The sequence below is a fragment of the Onychostruthus taczanowskii genome, unplaced genomic scaffold, assembly GCF_017590055.1.
Source record: "Onychostruthus taczanowskii isolate IOZ18803 unplaced genomic scaffold, ASM1759005v1 scaffold400, whole genome shotgun sequence".
Lineage (NCBI taxonomy): Eukaryota > Metazoa > Chordata > Aves > Passeriformes > Passeridae > Onychostruthus > Onychostruthus taczanowskii.
In genome coordinates this window covers 21,638-40,160 of record NW_024501461.1, presented here as the reverse complement: position 1 = coordinate 40,160, position 18,523 = coordinate 21,638, and the positions used below count along the sequence as shown (strand labels likewise).

General features: G+C 50.4%; 1 protein-coding gene across 1 annotated transcript in view; it reads left to right on the top strand.

Moving 5' to 3' along the window:
- The window catches only part of POGZ (pogo transposable element derived with ZNF domain), a 23,969-nt gene that overhangs the window by 360 nt on the left and 5,086 nt on the right, over window positions 1-18,523 (top strand). Inside the window, 12 exon segments of the mRNA XM_041413304.1 lie at window positions 3,981-4,105; window positions 4,830-5,005; window positions 5,909-6,017; window positions 6,277-6,456; window positions 7,725-7,970; window positions 8,518-8,627; window positions 9,077-9,387; window positions 10,052-10,206; window positions 10,941-11,041; window positions 12,547-12,693; window positions 13,660-13,794; window positions 14,492-14,646. Of these exon segments, the coding sequence (XP_041269238.1) occupies window positions 3,982-4,105; window positions 4,830-5,005; window positions 5,909-6,017; window positions 6,277-6,456; window positions 7,725-7,970; window positions 8,518-8,627; window positions 9,077-9,387; window positions 10,052-10,206; window positions 10,941-11,041; window positions 12,547-12,693; window positions 13,660-13,794; window positions 14,492-14,646 (1,949 nt within the window). The 5' untranslated portion in view covers window position 3,981.

The following is an 18,523-nucleotide window of genomic DNA, read 5'->3' as shown; positions in this document are numbered from 1 at the left end:
AAGGGGGGGGGGGGCGGCAGGGCCGGAGCGCGCCGTACACAAAGCGGTGGCGGGAGGAGGAGGAGGAGGCGAAGAGGAGGAGGAGAAGGAGGAGGGAGGGCTCGGGGTGCCGAGGAGGGGCCGGGGAGGAGCCGCGGCGGCTCCGGCGGCCGCTCCCGCCGGGCCCGGGCGGGCGCTGAGGGACGCGGAGGGATCCGCGCGCAGCCCTCACGGCCCGGGGGACGCGGTGAAGCGGCCGCCCTCAGGAGAGGGGGGCGGCGGTGATGCGGCCCCGCCGCGGCTCCCTCCGCGCACCCCCTCCCGCCATACCGGGGATCCCCTCACGGTTCCCTCACGGTCCCCCCGACCCCGGTCGCCAGCGCCGGGCTGGGGAAGGGGCGGTCGTGTCCGTCCTTTTCCCCCCTCTGCCGGTGCTGCCGCCCCCTCCTCTCTGGCGGCGCTGCTTCGCTGGTGGGCGGCCATGTTGGGCACGGGGATTATTTTTCACTCTCTTTCTTAGCCGCCACAATACGTTGAGGGTGCGTGGGGGGGGGGGGGCTTTTCCCGGAGTTCTCGGGAGAAGCGGCCTTTTCCCGGTTTTTAGGCGAGGCTAAGGGACAAGGGAGGGTCTGGGATCAGCGGTTTGCGAGGTGAGACCACCCCCCATCATCCTTGGCCTGCTGGTGCTTCACCTTCGCTGAGTGAGTGCCCCTGTCCAGCGCCGTGAGGGGAGGGAGCCCTCGGCCGCAGGGACTGGGCATCCCAGTCCTCCTCCGGGATTTGGGATTGGCATCCCAGGCCTCTTCCTCCGGGATTTGGGATTGGCATCCCAGTCTTCATCCTCGGGAATTTGGGATTGGCATCCCAGTCCTCTTCCTCCGGGATTTGGGATTGGCATCCCAGTCCTCCTCCTCCGGGATTTGGGATTGGCATCCCAGTCCTCTTCCTCCGGGATTTGGGATTGGCATCCCAGTCTTCATCCTCGGGAATTTGGGATTGGCATCCCAGTCTTCATCCTCGGGAATTTGGGATTGGCATCCCAGTCCTCCTCCTCCGGGATTAGGGATTGGCATCCCAATCCTCCTCCTCCGGGATTTGGGATTGGCATCCCAGTCCTCCTCCTCGGGAAGGGATTGGCATCCCAGTCTTCATCCTCGGGAATTTGGGATTGGCATCCCAGTCTTCATCCTCGGGAATTTGGGATTGGCATCCCAGTCTTCATCCTCGGGAATTTGGGATTGGCATCCCAGTCTTCATCCTCGGGAATTTGGGATTGGCATCCCAGTCTTCATCCTCGGGAATTTGGGATTGGCATCCCAGTCTTCATCCTCGGGAATTTGGGATTGGCATCCCAGTCTTCATCCTCGGGAATTTGGGATTGGCATCCCAGTCTTCATCCTCGGGAATTTGGGATTGGCATCCCAGGCCTCTTCCTCCGGGATTTGGGATTGGCATCCCAGTCCTCTTCCTCCGGGATTTGGGATTGGCATCCCAGTCCTCTTCCTCCGGGATTTGGGATTGGCATCCCAGTCCTCTTCCTCCGGGATTTGGGATTGGCATCCCAGTCCTCTTCCTCCGGGATTTGGGATTGGCATCCCAGTCCTCTTCCTCCGGGATTTGGGATTGGCATCCCAGTCCTCCTCCTCCGGGATTTGGGATTGGCATCCCAATCCTCCTCCTCCGGGATTTGGGATTGGCATCCCAATCCTCCTCCTCCGGGATTTGGGATTGGCATCCCAGTCTTCATCCTCGGGAATTTGGGATTCCAGCCTTTTCCTGAGAGATCCAGGATTGCCACCCCAGCACTCTTCGTCAGGGATCTCACCTATCTCTTCGGGGATTTGGGATTGGGATCCCAGCCTTCTCCTCAGGAATTTGGGATCACCATCCCATCCCTCTTCCCAGTTTTTCCTGTCCCTGTCCTGTCCTTCCACTGTCACCCTCAGCAGCGGCTCCATCCCGCCCGGATCCAAGCAGGAAAATGGGAAAACTCCTAATTTTCTCCCCTCCCCAACCTGGGAGCCCAAAACTCCTGGAAGAGGCTCAGGAATTCCCTTCCTCCAGCAGGATTTGGGATTCCATCCCCCAGATCCCCCGAGGCTGCTGCTCTGAAAATTCCCAGTGCTTGAGGTTTTCCTGGAATTCCCTGGGGCTGGGATGTGCCAGGGAGCTGGGGAGGGATGGGATCCTGCTTCCCAAAAACCTGATTTTATTGGGATTCACTGGATTTTATTGGGATTCACCTGATCCCAGTGTGGGCAGGGGATGGGAGGGATCCCACCAGAAAAATTCCCAAAGGTGCTGGGGAAAAAAAAAAAAAGGAGGAAAAAACCCAGTGCATTTTAAAAAGCTTTAATCATTAAATAGCACAAATTAAATCTGATTAATTAATGGGATGAGGTTTTTCCTGGTTTTTTTTATGGATGGGAAGGTGAAGGGTGTAGTTCCAAAGGAAATTTGCTTTTTGTTTCCCAAATTCCTCAGAATTCTCAGAATTTTTCCAATTCCTGGATGTTTTAGGGCTGTTAGAATGAGTAATTATTAATTATTAGCAGTAATTATTAATTATTATTAACATTTAGGAGGGATCCCACCAAAAAAATTCCCAAAGGTGTTGGGGAAAAAAAAAAAAAAAGAAGGAAAAAAAAAGAGTGCATTTTAAAAGGCTTTAATCATTAAATAGCACAAATTAAATCTGATTAATTAATGGGATGAGGTTTTTCCTGGTTTTTTTTTTATGGATGGGAAGGTGAAGGGTGTAGTTCCAAAGGAAATTTGCTTTTTGTTTCCCAAATTCCTCAGAATTCTCAGAATTTTTCCAATTCCTGGATGTTTTAGGGCTGTTAGAATGAGTAATTATTAATTATTAGCAGTAATTATTAATTATTATTAACATTTAATTTGGGTGTTTTATCCACCTCAAAGCCAAGGAAAACCAACCTTTGCTGATATTCTTTGGATTTTTTTCCAGCTTCCTGAGGCCTGGAGGTGAGGAATTTTTTGGGAAGAGGCAGGAGAGCATTCCAAGATTCTGCCTTCCCAAGGGGTGGGAGGCAACAAAATCCCATTTTTCCCCCCATTCCAGGAGAATTTTCCACAATTCCCCCATCCCAAGCTGAAGAGATGGAGAGAATTCCCAGGGTGGGAAGCTCTGGTTCATTTTTGGTTTTATCTCTGCAAATTTTTCCTTTGATCCCAAAATTCTTGGAAGTATCCTCCCATTATTTTTGTTTTATTCTAATTTTAATTAAAAGCCCCCAGACAGAAGCTCCTGCTGCTCATTCCAAGCTGGGAATCTTGGGATAACCAAAAATCCTTTGGGATTTTTTAAATCTTAAATTTTTTTGGATTTAAAAATTTTAAAACCGTGAAATTACCTGGAAATCCTCAGCGGGAGAGGCAAAATATTCCAATTTTGAGTCAATCCTGGGTATTTTAATCCCAAATTCCACAGATTCTCTTGGAAAGAAACAGGGATTTTAAACCAGAGAAATAACCTAGGATTCCTTAGTGGGAGAGGAGGGAAAAAATTCCAATTTTGTGTCAAATCCAGGAATTTTCCACAGATTTCCCTGGAAAAAAAAAAAACAGAACCTGAAAATTTCGCTCCTTTTGTTTTCCCTTGGAATTTCAGGATCTAAAACCAGCCCAAACTCATTGGGAAAATTCCAATTTTGAGTCAATCCTGGGTATTTTAATCCCAAATTCCACAGATTCTCTTGGAAAGAAACAGGGATTTTAAACCAGAGAAATAACCTAGGATTCCTTAGTGGGAGAGGAGGGAAAAAATTCCAATTTTGTGTCAAATCCAGGAATTTTCCACAGATTTCCCTGGAAAAAAAAACCAGAACCTAAAAATTTTCAGCTCCTTTTGTTTTCCCTTGGAATTTCAGGATCTAAAACCAGCCCAAACTCATTATTCCCGTTCCTCCCCTTGGGGAAAAAAAATTTCCCTGTGAATTTTTTAGTGCCAAATTCCTGTTTTTCCTGCATTTCTCCAGCATGGCAGACACGGATCTTTTCATGGAATGTGAGGAGGAGGAGCTGGAGCCATGGCAGAAAATCAGCGACGTCATCGAGGACTCCGTGGTGGAGGATTACAATTCCATGGAAAAAAATCCCACAGGTCATTTCCCCCTTTCCCCACTTCATTTCCCCCCTTCTCCCACTGGTGTTTCCCATTTCCTTACTGATTTTCCATATTTCCCACCAACTTTCCCCTTTCCCCACTTACATTTCCCATTTCCCCACGGATTTTTTTCCCCCATATTCTCATGGATTTTCCCATGGATCATCCTCCTTTTCCCTCTTAATTCTGTTCCTTTCCCTCACTTATTTTTCCCTGATTTTCCCCCCTTTCCCCCTGGATTTTCCCCTGCTTTTCCCCTGGATTTTCCCCCATATTCCCATAGATTTTCCTCCTTTTCCCACTGATTTTTTTACCTCATATTCCCCTGGATTTCCCCTGCTTTTCCCCTGGATTTTCCCCCATATTCCCATAGATTTTCCCCCTTTTCCCACTGAGTTTTTCCCCCCTTCACATTCCCCTGGATTTTCCCCCATATTCCCATAGATTTTCCTCCTTTTCCCACTGATTTTTTACCTCATATTCCCCTGGATTTTCCCCCTTTTCCCCTGTATTTTCCCCACTTTTCCCCTGGATTTTTCCCCTGGTTTTTTCCCCACATTCCCATAGATTTTCCCCCTTACCCCACTGACTTTTTCCCCCCTTCTCCCCTGGATTTCCCCCCTTTTCCCCTGGATTTCCCCCCTTTTCCTCTGGATTTCCCCCCTTTTCCCCCACTCCCCCGGTTTCCCCCTTCCCCACGGGCGCTGTGGCTGTGTTCCAGGCGGGAATGCCGCGGTGCAGCCGGGCGGGCAGTCGCTGCTGCTGGCGCAGAGCCCCGCGCCCGGCCTGGGCGCCGTGGTCACGCAGCCCCTGCTGCGGCCGGTGCAGCTGATGCAGAACGCCAACCACGGCACCAACCCGCCCGCGGGCACCCAGCCCATCTTCATCACCACCCAGGTGAGCTCCCGGCACGAAGCTCTGCGGGAGATCTTGGGAAAACCGCGCTGTCCCGGGGAAGATTCCCATTTCTTGCTCCGTTTTTGGTGCTTCTTTTCCCATCGAGCCAAAATCCCCCAGAGCTGTGGGATGGGGGTTGGGCCCCGTGGAGGGTTTGGCTCAACAGAACTTCAAACCTTCCAGAAGTTTTGTTTGCCTTGAACCCCAGTCGTGAACCCCAAACTCCAATCCTGAACCCTAGCACTGATCCCAGTGCTAAACCCCAACCCAGTCCTAAATCTCAATCCCAAAGCCCAACCCCAATCCCAGGTGATTTTTGGGTTTGTTTAGGATATTCTTGGGGTTGGAGGGTTTGGCTCAACAGAACTTCAAACCTTCCAGAAGTTTTGTTTGCCTTGAACCCCAGTCCTGAACCCCAAACTCCAATCCTGAACCCTAGCACTGATCCCAGTCCTAAACCCCAACCCAGTCCTAAATCTCAATCCCAAAGGCCAACCCCAATCCCAGGTGATTTTTGGGTTTGTTTATGGTATTCTTGGGGTTGGAATTCCCTCAGGAATGGCCCGGGGGTGACGGATCTGTTGGATTCCAGGGATTATTTTTGGTTTGGTGTGGGACGGTTTTGGGTTGGTTTGGGACGGTTTTGGGTTGGTTTGGGACATTTTTGGGTTGGTGTGGGACGGTTTTGGGTTGGTTTGGGACGGTTTTGGGTTGGTGTGGGACGGTTTTGGGTTGGTTTGGGACGGTTTTGGGTTGGTTTGGGACGGTTTTGGGTTGGTTTGGGATGGTTTTGGGTTGGTTTGGGACGGTTTTGGGTTGGTTTGGGACGGTTTTGGGTTGGTTTGGGATGGTTTTGGGTTGGTTTGGGGCGGTTTTGTGGCTGATGCATCCCTTGGGTTCCAGGGGTTCCCGGTGCAGAACGTCCGGCCCGTGCAGAGCCCCATGAACCAGGTGGGCATCGTGCTCAACGTCCAGCAGGGCCAGACCGTGCGGCCCATCACCCTCGTGCCAGGTAATTAACTCATTAATCAAACAAGAACCGTTCAGTAACAGGCAGAAACGGGAATAACGCTAAGAATGGTGATGGTGCTGAGGTGTGGTCAGTGCAGAGCCTCATGGGCCCCGTCACCTTTGTGCCGGGTGATCGTCATTAATAATAGTAATAATAATGGTTATTAATAAGAATAAAAGCTGTAAACCCCAACTAAAGCTGTAAACCCCATACTTGCTGGGACTGGGGTCGGATCACGGCTCTCTGTTTGTGTTTGAAGCCCCAGGTACCCAGTTTGTTAAACCAGCAGTTGGCGTTCCCCAGGTGTTCTCGCCGGTGGCGCAGGTGCGGCCGGGCAGCGCCGGGCCCGGCCGGCCGGCCACCAACGCCTTTGCCACGGTCATCCCGGCCACGCTGACCCTGCGCAGCACCGTGCCCCAGGCCCAGGCGCCCCAGCAGAGTGAGTCACCCAGCTCCTGATCGTGTCCTGAGTTCCTGATCCCAGTCTGGGTTCCTGATCCCGGCCTGAGTTCCCAATCATATCCCAAATTCCTGATCCCAGCCTGGGTTCCTGATCCCGGCCTGAGTTCCTGATCCCGGCCCGAGTTCCTGATCCTGGCCCGAGTTCCCAATCATATCCCAAATTCCCGATCCAGCCTGAGTTCCCAATCATATCCCAAATTCCCGATCCGGCCTGAGTTCCCAATCATATCCCAAATTCCCGATCCAGCCCTGAGTTCCTGATCCTGGCCTGAGTTCCTGATCCCGGCCTGAGTTCCCAATCATATCCCAAATTCCTGACCCAGGCCTGAGTTCCTGATCCTGGCCCGAGTTCCTGATCCCGGCCTGAGTTCCCCATCCTACCCCAAATTCCCGACCCAGGCCTGAGTTCCTGATCCCGGCCTGAGTTCCCCATCCTGTCCCAAATTCCTGATCCTGGCCCGAGTTCCCAATCATATCCCAAATTCCCAATCCCGGCCTGAGTTCCTGATCCCGGCCTGAGTTCCCAATCATATCCCAAATTCCCGACCCAGCCTGAGTTCCTGATCCCGGCCTGAGTTCCCAATCATATCCCAAATTCCTGACCCAGGCCTGAGTTCCTGATCCTGGCCCGAGTTCCTGATCCCGGCCTGAGTTCCCCATCCTACCCCAAATTCCCGACCCAGGCCTGAGTTCCTGATCCCGGCCTGAGTTCCCCATCCTGTCCCAAATTCCTGATCCTGGCCCGAGTTCCCAATCATATCCCAAATTCCCAATCCCGGCCTGAGTTCCTGATCCCGGCCTGAGTTCCCAATCATATCCCAAATTCCCAACCCAGGCCTGAGTTCCTGATCCTGGCCTGAGTTCCCAATCATATCCCAAATTCCTGATCATATCCCAAATTCCCGATCATACCCTAAATTCCTGATCATATCCCAAATTCCCGATCATACCCTAAATTCCCGATCATATCTCAAATTCCCAATCCAGGCCTGAGTTCCTAATCCTGGCCCGAGTTCCTGCAGGAATTCTCATGGAAAAATCCTTGGGAGCCAGGGTGTGGTGCTGGGAGCTGGGCCTGAGTTCACTTTTGGGTCAGAGTTTATTCACAGATTGGGAAGTGAGGAGAATCTGGGGCAGTCTGGGTAAAAAAGCGTTTCAGTTTGGGAATTCCAGGCTGGAATTTTGTCCAAGCCATTTCTGGTGGAGTCTCAAGGGTGGCTGAATTCCCGCCCCGGTTCCCATCAGGAATTCCATGGAATCCTCTCCCCTCCGCAGTGAGCATCGCCAGCTTCGTGACGGTGAAGCGCCCGGGCGTGCCCGGCGACGCCAGCGGCGCCGGCGGCCCCGAGGTGGCCAAGCTGGTGAACACGCTGGGCACGGTGCCCTCGCTGGCCCACGGCCCCGCCGCGCTGGCCGTGGCCAACAGCAGCCCCGGCGCGGCCCAGCGGGGCACCGCCGGCGAGGCCTCGGCCTCGGCCGCGCCCCGCAAAGGTAAACCCCGGAATTCCGCCGCGCCGGGACGCAGAGCTGGCGCTTGAGGCGCGCTCCGGGATCTCGGGAGGCACGAGGTTAAGATGGGCTGTGGGATGAAGGGTAGAAAAGAGAAAACCGGGTGATTTTGGGAGGCTTTGTCGGGACGAAGGCTGGGAAAAGTTGGGAATGGATTTTTTTGGGATTAACGAGTGCGGGAGCGGCGGCGCTGGGAGCTGATCCGTGCTTTTCCCGCTGAGCAGCCCCGGCGCGGCCCAGCGGGGCACCGCCGGCGAGGCCTCGGCCTCGGCCGCGCCCCGCAAAGGTAAACCCCGGAATTCCGCCGCGCCGGGACGCAGAGCTGGCGTTTGAGGCGCGCTCCGGGATCTCGGGAGGCACGAGGTTAAGATGGGCTGTGGGATGAAGGGTAGAAAAGAGAAAACCGGGTGATTTTGGGAGGCTTTGTCGGGACGAAGGCTGGGAAAAGTTGGGAATGGGGGATTTTTTTGGGATTAAGGAGTGCGGGAGCGGCGGCGCTGGGAGCTGATCCGTGCTTTTCCCGCTGCAGGCAGCTCCTCCCCCATTCCCAGCCTGGATTTCCAGGACGGGGGCCGCAAGGTCTGTCCCAAGTGCGACTCGCAGTTCCGCGTCACCGAGGCGCTGCGGGGCCACATGTGTGTAAGTCACCATCCCGGCCTGGGTGCTCCAGGCCTGGCTTAACGGGAGGGGATTCAGTCTAGGCCCGGCTTAACGGGTGGGGATTCAGTCTAGGCCTGGTTTAACGGGTGGGGATTCAGTCTAGGCCCGGCTTAACGGGTGGGGATTCATTCTAGACCCAGTTTAATGAGTGGGGGTTCATTCTAGACCCAGTTTGATGAGTGGGGATTCATTCTAGACCCAGTTTGATGAGTGGGGATTCATTCTAGACCCAGTTTGATGGGCGGGGATTCAGTCTAGACCTGGCTTAACGAGCGGGGGTTCATTCTAGACCCAGTTCAGTGCCTCCACATTCATTATCCCAGCCCCAGTTTAACGAGCAGCGATTAATCCCAGCCCCAGCTCACTGTCTCTCATTAATTACCCCCACCCCAATTACCGAGTAGCCATTAATTACCCCGTCTCTGCAGTACTGCTGCCCGGAGCTGGTGGAATTCCTGAAGAAACGCAAATCCCTGGATTCCGAGCCCGCCCCACCCTCGGCCAAGGCCCCCTCCCCCGCCCAGGGCGCGGCCCCGGCCCCGCCCCCGACCCCGCCCAAGGCCGCACCTGAGCCAGGTGAGGGCGGGGCTGACCCCGCCCAGGCCAAGCTGATCATGCTGGTGGACGAGTTCTACTACGGGCGGGACGGGGGCAAGGGGGCGGCCGTGCCACCCTGCCCCAGGGTGCCCACGTCCTTCCGCTGCCCCCACTGCACCAAGCGCCTCAAGAACAACATCCGGTGAGCCCTGGGCCCTTCGTTAGCCCTTAATTGCGCTTAATTACCCGGCAGAAACCCGGAAACGGGGTGGGAGTGGTGCGGGAGTGATGGGCAGCGGGATGGGGGCTCTGCCGTGCCCAGTGCACTGGGAACCTCAGGAACAGCCAACCCCCGGTGAGGAGTTATCCAGGGCTGGGAATGGGGGAATTAATTACCTGGGAATGTGGGAATTAATTACCTGGGAATGTGGGAATTAATTACCTGGGAATGTGGGAATTAATTACCTGGGAATGTGGGAATTAATTACCTGGGAATGTGGGAATTAATTACCTGGGAATGTGGGAATTAATTACCTGGGAATGTGGGAATTAATTACCTGGGAATGTGGGAATTAATTACCTGGGAATGTGGGAATTAATTACCTGGGAATGTGGGAATTAATTACCTGGGAATGTGGGAATTAATTACCTGGGAATCTGGGATTGTGGGAATGAGGGGCAGTGGGACATGGGCACCGCTGCCCCCACTGCTCTAAGTGCCTCAAGAACAACCCTCAGTGAGGAATTCCCCAGGAATTCCCCAGGAATAATCCATTAATAACCCCAAAAGCAAGTCGGGAGCGACGCACAGGTGCACTTTCCAGCGGTGTGCGGAATGGGAATCTCCGGGAATTCCGTCCCTGCAGGTTCATGAACCACATGAAGCACCACGTGGAGCTGGACCAGCAGAACGGCGAGGTGGACGTGCACACCATCTGCCAGCACTGCTACCGCCACTTCAGCACCCCCTTCCAGCTGCAGTGCCACCTGGAGAACGTGCACAGCCCCTACGAGTCCAGCAGTCAGTGCTTCTCCTGCTTTCCTGTGGGATTCCCCTGGGAATTTCCTCTTGGATTCATCAGGGGTTTGGGCAGGGGAAATTGAGACGCTCCTCCCTCGCCCCTTGCTTGAGGTCACCACAAAGCCCACCCGAAATTCCAGCCAAGTTTCACTTCTCCAGCCCCAATTCCACCTGGAGAACGTGCACAGCCCCTACGAGTCCAGCAGTCAGTGCTTCTCCTGCTTTCCTGTGGGATTCCCCTGGGAATTTCCTCTTGGATTCATCAGGGGTTTGGGCAGGGGAAATTGAGACGCTCCTCCCTCGCCCCTTGCTTGAGGTCACCACAAAGCCCACCCGAAATTCCAGCCAAGTTTCACTTCTCCAGCCCCAATTGTACCTGGAGAATGTGCACAGCTCCTGAAGTCCCAATAGGCCGTGCTTTTCTGGGAGTCTTATCCCTGAATTGGGATTTTCCTCCTGGATTTAGTGGGAATTTATGGAAGGAGAGTTGTCACTGCTCCCTTGCCCCTTGCTCAAGGTCACCACAAAATCCATCCCAAATCCCAGTCCCAGTTCCACCTTCTCCCTTTTCCCTCTTTCCTCTTTTTTTACCCCTCTTTTTCCCCCTTTCCCTCCCTTTTCCCCATTTTCCTGCTTTTCCCTCTTCTTTTCCCTCTTTTCCCCTCTTTTTCCCACACCTCCAACTCCCCCATTTTTCCCAACTTTTCCCCGTTTTCCCCTGTTTTTTGGGGCAGCCAAGTGCAAGATCTGCGAGTGGGCGTTCGAGAGTGAGCCGCTCTTCCTGCAGCACATGAAGGACACCCACAAACCCGGGGAGATGCCCTACGTCTGCCAGGTATGGAAAACTCCTGGAATTACCACCTGCAATTCCCAGTTCCCATCCCAGTAACCCCCTGTGTGTGCCAGGTATGGAAAACCACGGAATTTTTCCCTGCTAACTGGGATTTTCCCACACCCTGCTGCTGAAATGCCCCAGATACCAGGCTTTTTTCCCCGTTTTCCTCCCCATCCTGTTGGAATGCCCCAACTCCCTGGATTTCCCCGCCCCCCCATCCCGGTTTTCCCTTTCCTCTTGGATTCATCAGGGGTTTGGGAATTTCCTCTTGGATTCATCAGGGGTTTGGGCAGGGGAAATTGAGACGCTCCTCCTTCGCCCCTTGCTTGAGGTCACCACAAAGCCCACCCGAAATTCCAGCCAAGTTTCACTTCTCCAGCCCCAATTCCACCTGGAGAACGTGCACAGCCCCTACGAGTCCAGCAGTCAGTGCTTCTCCTGCTTTCCTGTGGGATTCCCCTGGGAATTTCCTCTTGGATTCATAAGGGTTTGGGCAGGGGAAATTGAGACGCTCCTCCCTCGCCCCTTGCTTGAGGTCACCACAAAGCCCACCCGAAATTCCAGCCAAGTTTCACTTCTCCAGCCCCAGTTCTACCTGGAGAACGTGCACAGCCCCTACGAGTCCAGCAGTCAGTGCTTCTCCTGCTTTCCTGTGGGATTCCCCTGGGAATTTCCTCTTGGATTCATCAGGGGTTTGGGCAGGGGAAATTGAGACGCTCCTCCCTCGCCCCTTGCTTGAGGTCACCACAAAGCCCACCCGAAATTCCAGCCAAGTTTCACTTCTCCAGCCCCAATTGTACCTGGAGAATGTGCACAGCTCCTAAAGTCCCAATAGGCCGTGCTTTTCTGGGAGTCTTATCCCTGAATTGGGATTTTCCTCCTGGATTTAGTGGGAATTTATGGAAGGAGAGTTGTCACTGCTCCCTTGCCCCTTGCTCAAGGTCACCACAAAATCCATCCCAAATCCCAGCCAAGTTCACTTCTCCCTTTTCCCTCTTCCCTCTTTTTTTACCCCTCTTTTTCCCCTTTTCCCTCCCTTTTCCCCATTTTCCTGCTTTTCCCTCTTCTTTTCCCTCTTTTCCCCCCCTTCTCCCTTTTCCCACACCTCCAACTCCCACATTTTTCCCAACTTTTCCCCGTTTTCCCCTGTTTTTTGGGGCAGCCAAGTGCAAGATCTGCGAGTGGGCGTTCGAGAGTGAGCCGCTCTTCCTGCAGCACATGAAGGACACCCACAAACCCGGGGAGATGCCCTACGTCTGCCAGGTATGGAAAACTCCTGGAATTACCACCTGCAATTCCCAGTTCCCATCCCAGTAACCCCCTGTGTGTGCCAGGTATGGAAAACCACGGAATTTTTCCCTGCTAACTGGGATTTTCCCACACCCTGCTGCTGAAATGCCCCAGATACCAGGCTTTTTTCCCCGTTTTCCTCCCCATCCTGTTGGAATGCCCCAACTCCCTGGATTTCCCCGCCCCCCCATCCCGGTTTTCCCGGTGTTTTCCAGGTGTGCCAGTACCGCTCGTCGCTGTACTCCGAGGTGGACAGCCACTTCAGGCTGATCCACGAGGACACGCGGCACCTCCTGTGCCCCTACTGCCTCAAGGTGTTCAAGAACGGCAACGCCTTCCAGCAGCACTTCATGAGGCACCAGGTGAGCCGGGATTCCCAGGAAAAACGGGATTTGGGAACGCTGGACGACGGGGGGGAAACTGGGTTTGGGTGGGAATGGGAAAAGATGGGATTTGGGAATTGCCTCAGGGGGTTCAGGAATGGCAGCAGCACTTCATGAGGCACCAGGTGAGCCGGAATTCCAGAACTGGGTTTGGGTGGGAATGGGAAAAGATGGGATTTGGGAATTGCCTCAGGGGGTTCAGGAATGGCAGCAGCACTTCATGAGGCACCAGGTGAGCCGGAATTCCAGGGAGTTCCTTGGGAAAAATGCTTACTTAATAACTAACACCTACTTAATAATTAATCAAGACCTACTTAATAATTATCAACTGATTCATAATAATTTCCAGAAGAAGAGCGTGTACCGCTGCAACAAGTGCCGCCTGCAGTTCCAATCCCCACCTAATACTCAGTAAACTGATAATAGCTACTTAATAACTATCAAATAATTATGAACTAATAATTAATTAATGCAAATTACTGCTTTTTCCCAGAAGGAGAGCACGCACCGCCGCAGCCAGTGCAGTTTTCAGTTCTAATACCCATTCAACACGCAATCAACAATCGATACCTATTTAATAACTCATAAACAGTCAAGACCTAATGAAGCAATTAACAATTAACACTGATGGGGTTTTTTTTTTCCAGAAGAAGAGCGTGTACCACTGCAACAAGTGCCACCTGCAGTTCTAATCCCCACCTAATACTCAGTAAACAGCTAATAGCTACTTAATAACTATCAAATAATTATGAACTAATAATTAATTAATGCAAATTACTGCTTTTTCCCAGAAGGAGAGCACGCACCGCCGCAGCCAGTGCAGTTTTCAGTTCTAATACCCATTCAACACGCAATCAACAATCGATACCTATTTAATAACTAATAAACAGTCAAGGCCTAATGAAGCAATTAACAATTAACACTGATGGGGTGTTTTTTTTCCAGAAGAAGAGCGTGTACCACTGCAACAAGTGCCGCCTGCAGTTCCTGTTTGCCAAGGACAAGATCGAGCACAAGCTGCAGCACCACAAAACCTTCCGCAAGCCCAAGCAGCTCGAGGGGCTCAAACCCGGCACCAAGGCACGCCCTTCCCGGGGAAATTCCCGGAAAAATTCCCGGAAAAATTCCCGGAGGGATTCCCAGGGCTTGTGTTGGCTGGGGGCAGAGGGGATGGGGAAGGGCTGGGAGTGAAGGGGGGATTTGGGGAGGGGTTTGTGGGATTGAGGGGGGTTTTTGTGGAGTTTGGCGGTGGGATTGTGTTGGGAATTTAATGGGATTCGTTGGGAATTTACTGAATTTTGTGGAATTCATTGGGAATTTAATGGGATTCGTTGGGAATTTACTGGGATTCAGTGGGAATTTACTGAATTTTGTGGAATTCATTGGGAATTTAATGGGATTCGTTGGGAATTTACTGAATTTTGTGGAATTAATTGGGAATTTACTGGGATTCATTGGGAATTTACTGGGATTCACTGAATTTTGTGGAATTAATTGGGAATTTCCTGGGATTCATTGGGAATTTCCTGGGATTCATTGGGAATTTCCTGTGATTAATTGGGAATTTCCTGGGATTCACGGGACATTTCCTGTGATTAATTGGGAATTTCCTGGGATTCACGGGACATTTCCTGTGATTAATTGGACGTTTCCTGGAGTTAATTGTTTGTTTTTTTCATAGAGCTAATTGGGATTTCATGGCATTGACTGTCAGTCCATCCCGAGCCCGGGTTCCCGGTGGAAAATCCCAATTTCCCGGTTTCTTGTGCCCCCCCAGGTGACGATCCGGGCGTCGCGGGGCCAGCCGCGCTCGCTGCCGCCGGAACCTTCGCAGGGGCCGGGCCCGGATCCGGCGGCGCTGGGACCCTCCGCGGACCCCCAGCCCCTCTTCCTGTGCCACCGCAGCGCCCCCCGCAGGGCCGGCAGGAAAACGTCAGCGCTTCCTCCGGGAGGAACGGGAATCTGGGGAAAAAACGGGAATTTGGGGAAAAAAACGGGGATTTTGGGGAAAAAAACGGGAATTTGGGGAAAAAATTGGGAATTTTGGGGAAAAATTGGGGGAGAAACGGGAATTTTGGGGAAGATTTGGGGGAAAAATGGGAATTTTGGGAAAAAATTGGGAATTTTGGCGGAGATTTGGGGGAAAAATTGGGAATTTTGGGGAAGATTTGGAGGAAAAAATTGGGAATTTTGGGGAAAATTGGGGGGAAACGGGAATTTGGGGAAAAAATTGGGAATTTTGGGGAAGATTGGGGGGAAACGGGAATTTGGGGAAAAAATTGGGAATTTTGGGGAAGATTTGGGAATTTTGGGGAAGATTTGGGGAAAAATGGGAATTTTGGGGAAGATTTGGGAATTTTGGGGAAGATTTGGGGAAAAATGGGAATTTTGGGGAAGATTTGGGAATTTTGGGGAAGATTTGGGGAAAAATGGGAATTTTGGGGAAGATTTGGGAATTTTGGGGAAGATTTGGGGAAAAATGGGAATTTTGGGGAAGATTTGGGAATTTTGGGGAAGATTTGGGGAAAAATGGGAATTTTGGGGAAGATTTGGGAATTTTGGGGAAGATTTGGGGAAAAATGGGAATTTTGGGGAAGATTTGGGAATTTTGGGGAAGATTTGGGGAAAAATGGGAATTTTGGGGAAGATTTGGGAATTTTGGGGAAGATTTGGGGAAAAATGGGAATTTTGGGGAAGATTTGGGAATTTTGGGGAAGATTTGGGGAAAAATGGGAATTTTGGGGAAGATTTGGGAATTTTGGGGAAGATTTGGGGAAAAATGGGAATTTTGGGGAAGATTTGGGAATTTTGGGGAAGATTTGGGGAAAAATGGGAATTTTGGGGAAGATTTGGGAATTTTGGGGAAGATTTGGGGAAAAATGGGAATTTTGGGGAAGATTTGGGAATTTTGGGGAAGATTTGGGGAAAAATGGGAATTTTGGGGAAGATTTGGGAATTTTGGGGAAGATTTGGGGAAAAATGGGAATTTTGGGGAAGATTTGGGAATTTTGGGGAAGATTTGGGGAAAAATGGGAATTTTGGGGAAGATTTGGGAATTTTGGGGAAGATTTGGGGAAAAATGGGAATTTTGGGGAAGATTTGGGAATTTTGGGGAAGATTTGGGGAAAAATGGGAATTTTGGGGAAGATTTGGGAATTTTGGGGAAGATTTGGGGAAAAATGGGAATTTTGGGGAAGATTTGGGAATTTTGGGGAAGATTTGGGGAAAAATGGGAATTTTGGGGAAGATTTGGGAATTTTGGGGAAGATTTGGGGAAAAATGGGAATTTTGGGGAAGATTTGGGAATTTTGGGGAAGATTTGGGGAAAAATGGGAATTTTGGGGAAGATTTGGGAATTTTGGGGAAGATTTGGGGAAAAATGGGAATTTTGGGGAAGATTTGGGAATTTTGGGGAAGATTTGGGGAAAAATGGGAATTTTGGGGAAGATTTGGGAATTTTGGGGAAGATTTGGGGAAAAATGGGAATTTTGGGGAAGATTTGGGAATTTTGGGGAAGATTTGGGGAAAAATGGGAATTTTGGGGAAGATTTGGGAATTTTGGGGAAGATTTGGGGAAAAATGGGAATTTTGGGGAAGATTTGGGAATTTTGGGGAAGATTTGGGGAAAAATGGGAATTTTGGGGAAGATTTGGGAATTTTGGGGAAGATTTGGGGAAAAATGGGAATTTTGGGGAAGATTTGGGAATTTTGGGGAAGATTTGGGGAAAAATGGGAATTTTGGGGAAGATTTGGGAATTTTGGGGAAGATTTGGGGAAAAATGGGAATTTTGGGGAAGATTTGGGAATTTTGGGGAAGATTTGGGGAAAAATGGGAATTTTGGGGAAGATTTGGGAATTTTGGGGAAGATTTGGGGAAAAATGGGAATTTTGGGGAAGATTTGGGAATTTTGGGGAAGATTTGGGGAAAAATGGGAATTTTGGGGAAGATTTGGGAATTTTGGGGAAGATTTGGGGAAAAATGGGAATTTTGGGGAAGATTTGGGAATTTTGGGGAAGATTTGGGGAAAAATGGGAATTTTGGGGAAGATTTGGGAATTTTGGGGAAGATTTGGGGAAAAATGGGAATTTTGGGGAAGATTTGGGAATTTTGGGGAAGATTTGGGGAAAAATGGGAATTTTGGGGAAGATTTGGGAATTTTGGGGAAGATTTGGGGAAAAATGGGAATTTTGGGGAAGATTTGGGAATTTTGGGGAAGATTTGGGGAAAAATGGGAATTTTGGGGAAGATTTGGGAATTTTGGGGAAGATTTGGGGAAAAATGGGAATTTTGGGGAAGATTTGGGAATTTTGGGGAAGATTTGGGGAAAAATGGGAATTTTGGGGAAGATTTGGGAATTTTGGGGAAGATTTGGGGAAAAATGGGAATTTTGGGGAAGATTTGGGAATTTTGGGGAAGATTTGGGGAAAAATGGGAATTTTGGGGAAGATTTGGGAATTTTGGGGAAGATTTGGGGAAAAATGGGAATTTTGGGGAAGATTTGGGAATTTTGGGGAAGATTTGGGGAAAAATGGGAATTTTGGGGAAGATTTGGGAATTTTGGGGAAGATTTGGGGAAAAATGGGAATTTTGGGGAAGATTTGGGAATTTTGGGGAAGATTTGGGGAAAAATGGGAATTTTGGGGAAGATTTGGGAATTTTGGGGAAGATTTGGGGAAAAATGGGAATTTTGGGGAAGATTTGGGAATTTTGGGGAAGATTTGGGGAAAAATGGGAATTTTGGGGAAGATTTGGGAATTTTGGGGAAGATTTGGGGAAAAATGGGAATTTTGGGGAAGATTTGGGAATTTTGGGGAAGATTTGGGGAAAAATGGGAATTTTGGGGAAGATTTGGGAATTTTGGGGAAGATTTGGGGAAAAATGGGAATTTTGGGGAAGATTTGGGAATTTTGGGGAAGATTTGGGGAAAAATGGGAATTTTGGGGAAGATTTGGGAATTTTGGGGAAGATTTGGGGAAAAATGGGAATTTTGGGGAAGATTTGGGAATTTTGGGGAAGATTTGGGGAAAAATGGGAATTTTGGGGAAGATTTGGGAATTTTGGGGAAGATTTGGGGAAAAATGGGAATTTTGGGGAAGATTTGGGAATTTTGGGGAAGATTTGGGGAAAAATGGGAATTTTGGGGAAGATTTGGGAATTTTGGGGAAGATTTGGGGAAAAATGGGAATTTTGGGGAAGATTTGGGAATTTTGGGGAAGATTTGGGGAAAAATGGGAATTTTGGGGAAGATTTGGGAATTTTGGGGAAGATTTGGGGAAAAATGGGAATTTTGGGGAAGATTTGGGAATTTTGGGGAAGATTTGGGGAAAAATGGGAATTTTGGGGAAGATTTGGGAATTTTGGGGAAGATTTGGGGAAAAATGGGAATTTTGGGGAAGATTTGGGAATTTTGGGGAAGATTTGGGGAAAAATGGGAATTTTGGGGAAGATTTGGGAATTTTGGGGAAGATTTGGGGAAAAATGGGAATTTTGGGGAAGATTTGGGAATTTTGGGGAAGATTTGGGGAAAAATGGGAATTTTGGGGAAGATTTGGGAATTTTGGGGAAGATTTGGGGATTGGGAAAGAATGGGAGCAAAAAGAGGAGAAAAAATAGTGAAAAATGGGGAATTGGGCCCAAGCACATGATCAAGTATGGCTCTGGGGGAAAAAATGGGGATTTGGGAAAGAATGGGAGCAAAAACAGGAGCAAAAATAGTGAAAAATGGGGAATTGGGCCCAAGCACATGATCAAGTATGGCTCTGGGGGAAAAAATGGGGATTTGGGAAAGAATGGGAGCAAAAAGAGGAG